At 40.8% G+C, this 14,184-nt stretch overlaps 1 protein-coding gene across 1 annotated transcript in view; it reads right to left on the bottom strand.

Moving 5' to 3' along the window:
- LOC133964332 (furin-like protease kpc-1) overlaps positions 1 to 14,184 on the bottom strand; it is a 160,555-nt gene that overhangs the window by 58,955 nt on the left and 87,416 nt on the right. Inside the window, exons 6-11 of the mRNA XM_062398353.1 lie at positions 9,349 to 9,386; positions 8,393 to 8,472; positions 7,278 to 7,366; positions 4,059 to 4,231; positions 2,419 to 2,634; positions 1,741 to 1,844 (exon numbers count right to left, since the gene is read on the bottom strand). Of these exons, the coding sequence (XP_062254337.1) occupies positions 1,741 to 1,844; positions 2,419 to 2,634; positions 4,059 to 4,231; positions 7,278 to 7,366; positions 8,393 to 8,472; positions 9,349 to 9,386 (700 nt within the window). The remainder of the gene's footprint in view (positions 1 to 1,740; positions 1,845 to 2,418; positions 2,635 to 4,058; positions 4,232 to 7,277; positions 7,367 to 8,392; positions 8,473 to 9,348; positions 9,387 to 14,184) is intronic.

The raw sequence follows: 14,184 nt of genomic DNA, 5'->3' as shown, positions 1-14,184 counted from the left end.
TCAGAGCGAAAAAACCTCTAGGTTTGCTCTGTGGTAAAATATATGAGTGTTCGTGTTTGTGTGAAATGTGGGGAAAAAGAGTGAGACACAGAATGAACAAGTGTGTGAAACAGACAAAGAGAGAGAGACCGAGAAAGATATACAGACAGAGAGAGAGATGCCAGCTCCATAAAGACGTGACCAGAATGCTGCCGATCTGAGCGAGAGAGGTGATATATAGTTAAGTCAGTAGCAGCGGGTCACGACAAAGCCTTTAACAGTAATGTCCTGGGAGTCGCCTTGCCCAGGGGACCCGCGCTCCATTTTACAGCCGAGCGACTGAGACTGAGACGCCGTGGCACGACAGCTGGAGCAGTAAAGCCAGCCTCTAGTACCATCCATAACATGAAGGAGGCGTAGACGTCGCTGATACCACCACAAAACACCAGGCCCGAGGCCACACCGACAGCTGGCGAGTTAAGAGGGCTGGAGAAAAAAGGGGGCTTGGGAAATGGTAGGAAGTGGCAAGCGAGACAAAGGAGGGAGAGGAAGGAAAAAATGAGTAAATGTGATATATCTGCAGATTGGAGAGGGAAAGAAGGGGTAAGGAGAGAAGATGATTTACATCCAAGGAAGAGTTAAAAACAGAGAAGGGAAAATGGGGAGGAGACACAAGGTAAGAAAATGCTCATAGATACAGTTAACCCCCTCATTCCGTAACTTATTTGACGATTTGGAGAAAATGTCATTCTATTCATTCTATAACTGTGTAATTTTTTACATAAAATTATTTTACATTGATTCAAGTGCTGAATAAAAACTCAACTGGACTTGGTTGAGTTTTTTGAAGATGGTTTACCTCTCATCCAAGAGACTTCTTCAGTTCAAACTGACTGCTGGGGGTCCCAGGTATTGTTCGGAATGAGATGACTGAGAATCTCCACAGACTCGTTGACTTTTTGGCTGTTAGCTGTTTTGAAGACCCCGCCTTGCTTTCAGGTAAATTATGAATGATGGCATTTTTTTTTTCATATTGAAATTTTTAGTATGACTACTATTTTAGACTGTTAGCTGTAACCTTATTCAATGTAGACTGCATCACTATTTGTCCCCACTATCCAGAATTTAAGCTAAAATTGACAAGGATAAAAGGACAAACTAGCACTCTAAAAAACTACCTAAAATGACAGAAACCATCTTTGACAAAAATGTATGTGATTTATTTATCTACTTTGACTTTTTAGTTTGGTCTATGTCCCATCTGCTAACATGGAGGAGGCAGGATTTATCGGCTATACTGCAACCTGCTATCAAATGGCAATCAAAATGATTTGGCTTCACATTTGGGGAGCAGGTTTGAAATCCATCCACATATACAGTTAATGATATTCACAATCATAATTTAATGTTAGGATGGCAACATTAGCTTTTCTGGCCTTAAAACAAAAGTATACAGAGTATTTTAAATAGTAATTTTTTTATGGTATTTGGTTATAAACAAGAGTGTTAGAAAAAAAAAGGAAAATTCAAAGAAGAATTATGTTATTGGGACTAAGAAACTGCCTGTTCACCATGAATGAGAATAGCTGTAGCCATTCTTCCAGTGCAGTTTGAGTTCCAGCTATTGGCACAATCATCACCACAAGGCTAAGTGCCCTTGAGCAACATTTCAAGCCCCAACAGCAATCAACAACAAATCACATTTATTGCTATCCTGTAGTATCTGTGGCGTGTGGTGCGGATGGTCACTCGGACACTCACTTTACTTCTAAGACAAGGGCCAGAATTCCTGCAGCCATCGGAGCAGCACTGGATGTTCCGACAAAGTGTGTGACGCAGCCATCACCAACGGTGGTCACAGTGATCTGGGGAAACCACCAACAAAATATGTTACAAGTAGACGTATCAGTATACAGAGTAAAAAAGCAGTTCTACGCTATGGTTTCTTCAAACGGTTTCCTCTGAGGGGTTAATCCAGTCAGAGGCTTCTAACACATGAAGCAGCTACTATATTAGCACCAGTTTTTAGGATAATTAAAAGAAAATAACTTGTGTGACCACCTGCTGATGTTAGGTGGAAGAGACCTTACAGCAAAGAAAGGTAATATCACACTGATAAGATTGGCCTTTCTCCAGCCGCGGAGCTGCCACTACGTTTGCTGCTTCTGGCTTTTCACTGTTACTTCCGCCATCAACACCTCGGCTTCTTCCTCCAACTATCGCCACCACTACAGCCATGCTTTACCTCCAATTAACACTCATTTGCTTCTGCAAGAGTGTGTGAGTGTGTGTGTGTGTGTGTGTGTGTGTGAGGTAATTTGGCAGCCCTTTATAAATATCACACAGGTCGCTGCCAGGACTCACACACTCAAATATATATATGCACTCATAAAGATAAACCTTGTTATTAGATGTGTTCTGAGATCTACACACACTAACCAGAGTTAGTGGTCCTCCCACGCCGGCCCCTGTCGTAGTGACAGCCATCACCCCGGGGCAGGGCTCACCGAAGTAGGCGGGCTTCCCTGTTTGAGTGACAGCGCCGATGGCAATGTTGTAGATGGAGTTAACATAACCGTCTGCGCCGCAGTGGTCATGATGCTTACCACCATTACCTGCCGCCCACACAAAGATGCTGCCCTTCCCACCTCGGCCCTGAAAACACAAAAAGAGGGACGTCAAAGGGAAAGAACAAGTGGATTTCATCAAGACTTTTTCCATCTAGTAAGCAGAGCATCTCATATATTATCATAATATCCAACAAAATGCATTCACATTATGTGAGAAGTGAAGACAAACCTTTGTTTGATGTTCAAAATGACATTAACCAGCATTTGAAGAAAGAATTACTGGGCAAGCGACCAAAACAAACTTTGTGGTTTGAGGATACAAAAAACATTTCAGCTATTTAACGAAATCTGCAATTTCTCACAGTATACGGCTGCAACACAGTTTAAGTGCCATAGAGCATCTTCTCAATTCACAAACTCACAAGCATCAAGTGAAACAAACAAATCCAAAACTAAGTAAAAACTTAGGTGACAGCTCAATATTCACATCAGTTGTAAGAAGCAAGAAATTTGGAATTCAAAACACCCAAAGGAGCTTAATTCAATTTCAAAAGTGTTGCAAAGTAGAACTAACTAAAGTTTGGACACAGACAGGAGTTTTTGGATGAATACATCTTCTTTCCCTGAGCCCAGCAAATATTTAAAAGGAACTCAGAAACCACAGTATCCAGGCTCAAAGCTTACAGCTAATGAAATATTGTAAAATCCATATTCACTCACAAGCATTTTTAATATGAATATAGCCAGGGTAAGTTTGAAGCTTTTAAGTGAACAAGTATTAAGAAACCTTTTATAAGGACTCAGTTACCCCCAATCCTCCAGTGGATATGTGCCCAATGCTCATCTTCCTACATTGTCAAAGTTGTTGTTGCTATAATATTGTCTAAAGTAATTTTCTGTGAACAAAGTCACGGATGATGTACAAGTCATGCGGCTGCTACAACTTGTGCACTATATTCATTTACAAAGAAAGTAAGTACTGTGCCACAAGACTATATTGTCCAAGGGACGGGCGTTTCTTGTTAATTGATTCAAGAAACAAAGTGTGTGTACGTTGTAGTTCATCTACCCAACTACTTGGAAAAAAGTTACTTTAAAACAGTTCATTTAATGAAGTAAACCTGTTGATTTCACCTAAAGAAAGAGTGCCTTAACTTTTTTTTCTCATGATTGTCTGCATCATTAAGACTTCTAGGATCTTATGTTTTGTAAACAAAGAGAAAAAAGCTTCTATTGAGAGAAATAATCATCTTTGTTCCTATTCATTGGAAACTGAAAACACGAAAAAAAAAGACTCAGTCCCAGGGCACAGTTCCTGATTTATGTCTAACCTAATAACGGGCCACTTTGCTTAGATATTTGTTTATAAGGTTTAAAGAAAAATGAAGAATTTGCATCTAAATTTGGCTTCATAATTAAATGTTTGTTCAGTCTCAGCTCTGCAAACAGCGTGGGTATCTGCTTTGCGTCAGACAGACACCAGTGTGAACTTAGAGATGAAAGCTGTGCCTTGTGAGTTCCTAGCTGGAGGGCTTTCGCTGTCAGTCTGTGCGGCCCATCCAGCGTGGCCCCGTCGTCCCGCGGGCCCCAGCTGCAGACGTAGATGTCAATGAATTGGATGTTGAAGGTCAGAGCTGTGGCTTCCATGTCATCAGTGACAGAGCAGTCCAAAATGCGGATACCTGGACGTACCGGGAAAAAAAGGTCACATAGATCAGAGTTCGGAAGGAGGCTTGTGGAGGAGTGAGGGAAGAAGCTACACTCCACATAACAATTCTGTTTAAGAAGTGTGTTGTGCTGCACAGGACACAGACACAAAGACGTTGTTATTTCATTTGTCACTGAATAAGGAATGTTGTGAACATTTACATGTGAAATTAATCTCAGCAGTTTTTTTGTAAGCAGAGCTGGCCCTAGACTTTAGAGGCCCTATTCAAAATTTGATTGGGGGCCCCTCTACCAAACATTATTTTTCTCCCTCTCACTCTCTATAATTTTAAACAGTAGAACATGATACAAGACATACACACTATATGTATAGGCTAAAAGCAAACTTATCAATCACATGGAATTATTTTCATGTAGACATACTCTATAGGCCTACATAGGATGCAATGTTGAATTGTGACATCAGAAGATGAAAGAGTAACTACAGGGAGAGCGGGCTGAGGCAAGTGTTTTCTTCTATTCACCTCTGGCGCCTTAGAGGGCATCATTCTGGCTTATTCTATCAAAGTTATGAATGGCGGCCAACATAACTTCTCACTATGCAGAATGCAAAAAAAACGTTGGTGGAACAATGGTTTACTTCACAATGTATAGTCTACAACTTATGTAGATTAAAATGATGGCCTAGAGAGGGGCAGCACTTCAGTGATGTTAAACCTTAACATTTGACAAGTTTATCCACCTTAAAATAATTAAAGAATAGTAAATCATTATTATTATTATTATTATTCATATCTATGTATTCCAACTTGAAATGTGAGATTAACATTTCAGTCTGGTTAAACAGGATATTTGTGATTACTCAGTCCCAAAAAATCTGGACATATTCAGAGTAGAAATTCACAAAGGCAAAACTCCAGTAGAGGGATTGATTTTGCGAGAATTGCCCGATTATATTTGTAGAAACCATAAAACTATTCTGTTCTTCACGGGTCCAGGAGTTGGTGCCCTAACCCAAAAACCTAAACCCCTGTACCTCATATATAGTCTATCCTCCAAGAAAGTTGTACAATAGCTCCAGGTTTTGTTATTCTTTCTCAATGAAATAGCTGCATGGTTAACTTAATCCACTTGAGATTTTGGATTAAAAATCTATTTATTGTCAAGTGATGGATGACAACACGAGATGTTTACATTTAGCTTTGCAGTGTTGTTGCAGTATTAAAGATCACTTGGCTATGCAGGTCTTTGCTAGTCCATTTTTTACACATGATTTTTAAACAGTGCTGGGACCTGGGGTAAAAGAGCAAAAAAAAAGACCTGAATCTAACTGACTGCTTAAAATGTGAATCCGAACCCGTACAGGTTCTGGGTTGGACCTCTGGTCCTGCGGCTTGGCTAAAGCCGTGATGACACACATGATACCAAAATGCATCCTTTACAAGAGCAACTGTACCATCCATAAAGAAAATAAATCTAGTACTACTGGCGTGTGCCACGTAACATGTATAATGTCTTTAAACACAACTAAACTTGTGTCTCTGCAACATTGTTGCTTGCGGCGGCTGTGGCTGAGGGGTAGAGTGGTCATCCTCCAACCTGAAGGCCGGCCGTTCGATCCCTAGTCTGACCCATCTGCATGCCCAAGTGTCCTTGGGAAAGAGGCTGAACCCCGAATGGCCCCCCATAGAATAACTAAGTGGTATGAATAGATGCACTGTATGAATGTGTGTGTGAATGGGTGAATGTAAAACTGTACTGTAAAGAGCTTTGAGTGGTCATCAAGACTAGAAAAGTGCTATATAAATACAAAGCTACTTACCATTACTCACATTAAATGAGTGGAGTCAACTGGATCGTGAGCCATAAGTAAAGAACACTAATAAAACATTAGTAAGCCTATTAACTTTAATCATGCATTATATGCTATGATTATATGCACTCTGTCTAATTCTGATAAAAAAAACTGATTGAGGCTTTCTTAAAAGATCACTCTAAGTTAACTGATCCCCGAAGAAACAGAGAGTTGTAAATTACAGAGTTACATGTCAACTCTCTTCCAATTGTCTTTTTAAACATGTTTGCAATACATTGAGCTGTTTCGCTGGACTTCATTTGCCTTCTCTCTACTCATATGTATGTTTACATTCAAAAACAACCCTTCAAATGAGGTAACTTGCTACAGACTGAAAATGCTCAGTACATTGTCAAAGCTAAGGCAGCCACCGAGGTAAGAACTCATTGTCAGACAGCGAGAGCAGGTCTCAACTGCAGCCAGTGGTTCAACATGCATCTTTCATTTGGGTCTTGCCCTTTCATCTCCTGTGTGCCAGACTCTGTTTATGAGTAACGATAAAATAGACTCAGCAAGGTGAAATTAAGACTAACTGCAGAGAGAGATTTGTGGTCTTGCCTCACAATATGTTTTTTTCTTTTGGTCAATTCTGCAAGAGGCTCCCATAGGCAACTGACAAATGAGGGGAGGTCAAGGGTGAAAGTTCACAGAGCAGATTTTATATGTCAGAATTCAACCCAGAGTTTCGTATTCCTATGTCCGTGGTTCATGCTGATGATTGATTTTGATGAGTTCAGATCCGAGAACTGTGGAGAAGTCTCTTCCTCAAACACAACGTGATCCTCGCTATTCTGTCCTTTCTGGCACTTGTAGTGAATCCTATCAAAATATTTGATTTCAAAACAGAAATCTTGTGTATATGGTTCAATCACTCCAAATAAGGTCAGAGCAGCTTGATCGCAGCCGGTCACTCTGTAGTATGTCATAGCCAGACAAAGAATAGTACAGCTACTATATATACATAGACAAACACAATATCTGTTTGTGTTTATGAATGAAATACAAATTTAAATGTAAAGAAATATTTCTCCTCGCCTACCACTACAACTCTTGACTACTTAGCCTCTGCTGTATTATTCCCCCACAGACAAAACCATCAATGACTGTGAGGCTCGAACAGAGTTGTGGGATTAGATGGCTCTACAAAGATTTTTTTGTAAAGCATGCCGCACACAGTCTCTATTAAGCTGTGTTGTTTGCCTCACCTCCAATCCTGGCATTGAAGGCAATACCCACACCGCAGTAGGAGTTGTTGGCCTCCATGGCAACCTCCCCTGCACACCGGGTGCCGTGACTAAAACAGAGAGGGAATAAGAGGTTAGCCACATACTGAGACAGATGAGACACACACTACATCCCAAATTTAGAGCCGGTAAGAACTAACACATGACAAAAAATGAACACAAACTCAAGCACATCTATCCATCCATTAACTACACAGGTTATCCTTAGAAGTTCCTGGGGGGAGCTTGAGCCAATCAGGTGACATTGGGCGACAGGACAGGCAGCCAGCGAATGGCAGGGCCAACACGGAGAGAATATTCACACTCAAATTCACACCTACGGACCATTTCGAGAATTTCCTATACCGAGCCTTATCTGCATGTGTTTTTACTGTGGAAGGAAGTTGGAGTACCCATAGAAAATCCATGCAGGCACGAGGTTAAGCAGGAATTTGAACAGGGAACTCAGCAGCTTGCTGCCCAAACTCAAACCCAAAACACCATTCTACTGCTGATTGCCTGTTTGTTTATGTTTTTGCCACAACACAACATTGTATCTTATACTAATATCTTGGTAGGCTCACCTTTAGTTACTGTGTGAAATTAACTAATTGTTTCCTGTTGTGGCATAGGACTCAAACATTAGTAATTTTCATTATTCAGGGTTATTTAAGGTGTTTGTCTGTCTTATGATGTCTCTGGTTAGCAGAAAATGTTTTTTTTGTGTTGCCAGCCAACCCATTCATTAGAGAACAAGAACCAATAAAAGGACATTTAAAAAATGCATCTTCACCACCCACCATGATAATGATGACAAAGCATTGCTCATTGTACAACAACGTGAAACTATTTCTTTCTATATTAATCTTAGTAAATTTAGAGAAGCAAGACAATGGGTAGAGTCATGATTTATTGATATTTCCAAAAATTACCTAATTTTAAAAACATTTTCAATGATGGCCAACTGGTTGTGGTTGTCTTATCCATTCCTCACCCTGTTACTCTTTTTACTTGTTTATTGGACATGCTAAATATATATGGGTCCACTGATTAATTCTCCCAATGAAAGAAGCAGAAAGACAGGCAACAGTAATTACCTGTTCTCCTCATCTCTGACAGGCATGGGATCGTGAGATGGTCCGTGTGAGGCACACACATCCAAACTGGCGAGGGCCTCCTATAAAGCCAGATAGAAAATGAGTGAAGCTCTATGTAAGACCACGCAACTCTCAAAACCAGATGCAAACAGCAAGAGTCTAATGAAAAACTATCGATCGTGACACTTGAATTACAGTAGTCTGTCATCATATTTCTTGTAACTGACGGTAATCACTGTCACTGAGGAGAAGCCTGCTTCCGTGTGCCCGTGTGGTTTATGTGTGCGCATCATAAAAGAGAGCATCTTTGAATGACTTGTTTCTCGTTGTGTAGGAATAACAGCAGGAGGATGTCTTGGCACCAAACTGAACAAGAGCAATTATGTCTCTCTCTCTCTCTGTGTCTCTCTCTCTCTCTCTCTCTCTCTCTCTCTCTCTCTCTCTCTCTCTCTCTCTCTCTCTCTCTCTCTCTCTCTCTCTCCAGCCAGGCTTATCCATGCCAGACAATCTGCTCTGACAAAGTACAAGTTGGCCTGCGTGCTTCAAGCCGCCGATAGGATTATAAATGACAAGGCAGGAGCAAACTGACTGCCACTCCACATATGCTGTATGGAAGGCCAGTGGAGCAGCAGCCTAACAGAATAAAAAAGCTTCAGAATTATATGAAACGTATTGTTCCAGGTTTTTAATGTAATTGAGAAGTTGGGCAGTTAAAGAGAAGGTCAATACAAAATTTTTCTCCAGTGAAAATCCACTTGTTTTTGGAGCCAAGTGGCACTGGTGACTGAATACAATCTTGTGAAAGGACAACTGAATTATAAATTGCATTGCCCCATCTCTGTGATCCACTTGAGATAACTGGAATGATGATATTTCACAGCCAAGCTATAGCATGTTTGGGTAAAGATGAGTTACTTTTCGAAAATTGAATCTGAAGACATTTAAAGTTTACTTACAAAGTTTCTCTTCAGGTCTTTATTTGTGTGATCAACACCTGGAAAAAAAAAGAAAGAAAAGTAGAAGTTACAATCTTATATTAAAAAAGAACAAATGTTGCTTTGACAAAGTTTACACTGAACGTGTGATATTAACAATCCACAACCTGTGGGAAAACAGTAAAATTAAGCTCAAAACACTTAAACATTTAATTGTAGGGTAAATGCCTCTGCCAAGGAAGTTATGTTTTCATTTGAATTTGTTTGTTTGTTAGTTAGTGAGCAGGGTTACGCAAAAACAATACTTGATACACAATTTCAATGAAATTTTGTGCAGAAAGAAGCGTATTTTCACATGGTGAGATATGGGAGTTAGCCTTGTAGAAGGTATCCTTTCTCCACCCCCTTTTAGCTGTAAAATACAAGCAGAGAAAAATAAATAATTAAAGTCTCGAATAAGTTTCTGCACAATATAGGCTCGGAGCTTTCCATGGTTGATTTCAAGTGTGTGTAGGATTAACCCAGAAATCAGTTTCTCAATTTGTATACTTTTGGTGCAATAAAACGGTGCATGTTCAGACATGTCTAAATGCTCACTGTTTCATTTCATTCCGTGTCTCTGATAGCAGGGTCCTTTCATGTCATTTGAACTTAGAATGTAGAGGACAGGTTATTCAAATTTTAAAATATGAGTGCCATACTAATAGGTGTAATTAGTTTGCCAAAATGTAATGGAGTCTAGTTTTGAGTTCGTTTTGTCGAGATCCCGCGTTTTTGCAGTGTGAGACATCGCACATGAATGATGGATGAGTGAAGGAACAAATGGGCACAGAATAACATCTGGGCCCCAAATTTCCGTTCCATCTATTCTGCCACTCTTTCCATTTCTTATTCTTTCCGTCAGCTCTACACCTCTTTCTGCATCTTTTTATCATCCTCTCTTTCCACATCACTTGCCTCTCTTTCCTTTGCCCCCTCCTGATCCTCCCCCCCTGCCCTCACCCCACCAACCACCACCTCCCCCTCCTCCATCTCTGCCTGCTGCATCAGGGCTCCTGTGGTCTCAGCGAGAGACAAACGAATGAGGGCCCCAGGAGGGCCGCTCCTGCTCTGCCTCACATCACTCATTCACTACTCACTCTCACTCTCACTCTCAATCACACACACACACACACACACACACACACACACACACACACACACACACACACACACACACCAGACAAACACACACACACGGGACCTGCCAGCCTTTGTCCCATGCAGGCAGTGCCTCCGTGTTGTCATGGTAACCTGAAGTCGGTTTCACTGTTAAGGCCTGATTGTGTTGAGCTCAGGCGGGATGGATCCCTGACTGGGTGAAGCCTCATTGGAGCCTGACATGCCATGCCATGCTGTGCCATGGCAGGGCAGGTCAACCTGCTATGTCCTCTACATAACCATTGATTCTTTATTCTCTCCTCACCCACCACTTTGAACACGCGTCTCCCTAATCAACAAGGTTTCAGATTTCTGCAGCCATCACATGTGGAAAATGTTTCTTTGCTCTTGTTAATTTTTACAAATAAATATTTTTCTAATCCGTTTCTCTGTATTTTTAACCCAGTCAAGTCCCCAAACTGTTGTCATTGTCAGCCACATTAATTCTTAATGAAAAGATCGAGACAATAAGCTACTTTCGAACATGAACTCCAGAAAAATTTCCCAAATTTTTTCCGGACTTTCTCCAGAATTGGGCTTTCACAGATGAGAGAATGCAGAAGACATGTTCCCAGCAAAACAGAGTTCAGGCGAGGGCTGGCGTATCATGCAGATCACATGTTGTTGTTTACAGTACATAGACACCGACATTGGTCTGTATCACCAAACCTCTCAAATCAACTTTTCACTGATCTCATATTCATTTAAAGCAACTTTTTTTAATCAAGACACCTTTTGAATCTTGGTTTATACATTTTTTTTCTGATTAGCGTCCGTCATGTGTAAAAGACGTTATCAACATGCCTACTTGCTCTTGAAGAATCATCCTCAGAATATCCTGCTTTATTCTCATTCAGGCTCACTCTGACATTATCCAGAGTTTTTACTTGGGCTCTGGCCAGAGATGTCAGACGTTTGCGTTTTCAAAAGAATCCCTCCAGGTAATTTCAGAGGATTAAACCCGGAGTTTAGTCCATGTCAGAAAGTAATTTTAATGACAAATGGTTCACTTCAAGAAATTAGCTTTAAGATTAAAGCCTTGCTAACATCACACCCAAGGACACACCTAATTGTGTTGGAAAGCAATGCCACAAAGCAAAGTGACCAAAAGCAAACATAAACAATGAATCTAAAAAGCTCCCCTGAGCTACAGTTCAGAGTTAAGGCTACAATGTGCATAAGACTCTAAATAAAACCATCCCACTCTTTCCATGCTTCCACCTTCCTGCTCTGTAACACTATATAAATACAAAACCATTTACCATGTACCATTTAAGCTCAACCCAGCCCTTACATTCTTGCCATCTAATCTGATTGGTTAGATGGACAAGGCCCTTTCAAAAACTTCAGAAGGGAATATATCTCAGCACTGCTGCCAGGCTCTTAAATGAGTTTGGGTCACAGAAGCCTCTAACAGCAAACCTCTCCACCCTGCTTTAAAGCAGCTTTCAAATAAAAACATATCAATAGAGTTATATGCTGTACCTGCAACTGGTGGGTGAGAACAAAGTTGTAGCACCAGTTGACACTGAGTTTTTCTTCTCATAAAGAATCAAAAAAGTTGTGTTGTTTGCAGGGCCGGCCCTAGCACATTTGGCGCTCTAGGCAAGCTTCACTCCTGGCGCCCCCCCCCCCCCCCCCCCCCCACACGAAAGCTTATTATAAAATTATTTCTTTCTTCGTCGAAGTTGCTTGGACACACACACACTAACCATAAGCCTCAATGTGCTAGCATGTTCTGACAACACCAAGGAGGTTTGTACCTCAATTTTTGCCTCATTTTACCCAATGTTAGATTCATTTTTTTAATGTGAAAGTATTGGTTGGAGATATATGTTATGGGTCCCAAAATTTATACCACAGCAACAAAGTATATCTGTAGAATACAGCATGAATGCAGCAGCAGTAACGACACGAAGCATTCAGTTCCACATCCAGACTGCATCTTATTCAAATTAAACACAGTTTCAAGTACAAGCATTTCTTTGAGTGTAACTGCATTTTAAACTGTATAAAACATACATTCAATTATTATGGTGTCTCTTTCCTCCAAACATCTTAATATACATCATCACTCATAAAGAAATATAAACATTTACAATATAGACCTATTGAACATTAGCTTATAACTGGTCTTTATAAGGCACAATAACAATACATGAATTACAGAGTCTGTGTGTGTCGGAGCTGAACTACACACTGTAAAGTAAACAATATACTATCGCGACCCGCCTGCAAGACGACGAGCAGGTAAAATAAACACCTATACAGGCGAATGTAGCCCCGCCCACCTAGTGCGCGAGTATCTCTCCTCACTGCCCAGCGGAGTTTCTAAGTTCTACCAGTCAACACGTCTCAATGACACCCGTGGTGATCAAGCGAGGCTTTAGGAGCTAACGTAGGTGACTCTCACCAACTACTAACCTGTAGAATACAGGATGGAAGCAGCAGCAGGAACGACACGGAGCATTCACTTCCTCATCCAGACTGCATCTGACAGTACGGGGTGCAACTGCTCCCGTGCCAAACGTTCCACCTGAGTGCTGCTGTCATTTACTGATTTCTCTAATGAAACTACTTAAATTACTGTCAGAGTAATTAAATACAATATTTTTGGCTATACCACATATAGAAGGGGGCGCAAAAAACTCTGCCTAGCAAAATTTGTTTTATTTTATTTTATCTTATTTTTTGCTCGGCGCAGTTTTTGGCGCCCCCCTCTGAGTGGCGCCCTAGGCAACCGCCTATGTCGCCTGTAGGAAAGACCGGCCCTGGTTGTTTGATAGATTTCTAACTTCTCAAGGGAACAAGAGAGAAGAGATCTGTGGCCGACTTTCCTCCTAGTCTGAGCCAAATTGGATTTTCACACTGAACACAAGGCCAAGCAAGCTTTCTGAGCAACTTTGTGTACTCTGATTTGTGTCTGTGTTTGATGTGTGAAGTGATGCTGCACAATGATCCCACATAATTACATAATTGGGATTTCCATGTGTCATTTAAGTTTTAAAATGTCAAATATCTTCCTGAAATGATGCGGAGGTGTCTTTAGTTCTATAAATTCATCATTTAGAAAATCAGAAGAAGTGTCCAGCTGCTCAGATGGGAACAGTAAAAAGAAAAGGAAGCCGAAGTGAGGGACCACGATAGAGAACGGATGACTGGAATTATACAAATCTGCAACGATAACCCCCTCACACTGTGTTACTGTTGTAACTCAGATACCTTTCACCACTAGCAAGGCTGATGGTGCATTGGCAATGACTGTGGTAAAACTCAAGGCAAGCAAATTTATATTCAGTGGCAGCCAAATGCAGACCAAAGCCAAAGCAGGAGCAAACATGAAATCACAGGCAGCTAAATAATCTATTTCATTTAAGTTCAGTTGTGAGCATGGTCAGATTTGGACAGTGCCAATATCATCAGAGAGGTGTTTCAAATAAGTCGACCAATCAGTGACAATGTGCAGCTTCTTAAATGTTTAAACGTTTCGTATTTATATAGAGCTTTTTCTAGTCTTGATGACCACTCAAAGCGCTTTACAGTACAAGTCTACGTTCACCCATTCACACAAAAATTCATACAGTGCATCTATTCGCAGCACTTTTTTGTTCTATGGGAGGCCATTCAGGGTTCAGCATTTTGCCCAAGGACACTTCG

This window comes from Platichthys flesus, chromosome 11, assembly GCF_949316205.1.
Source record: "Platichthys flesus chromosome 11, fPlaFle2.1, whole genome shotgun sequence".
NCBI lineage: Eukaryota > Metazoa > Chordata > Actinopteri > Pleuronectiformes > Pleuronectidae > Platichthys > Platichthys flesus.
This window is presented reverse-complemented; position numbering and strand designations above follow the sequence as displayed.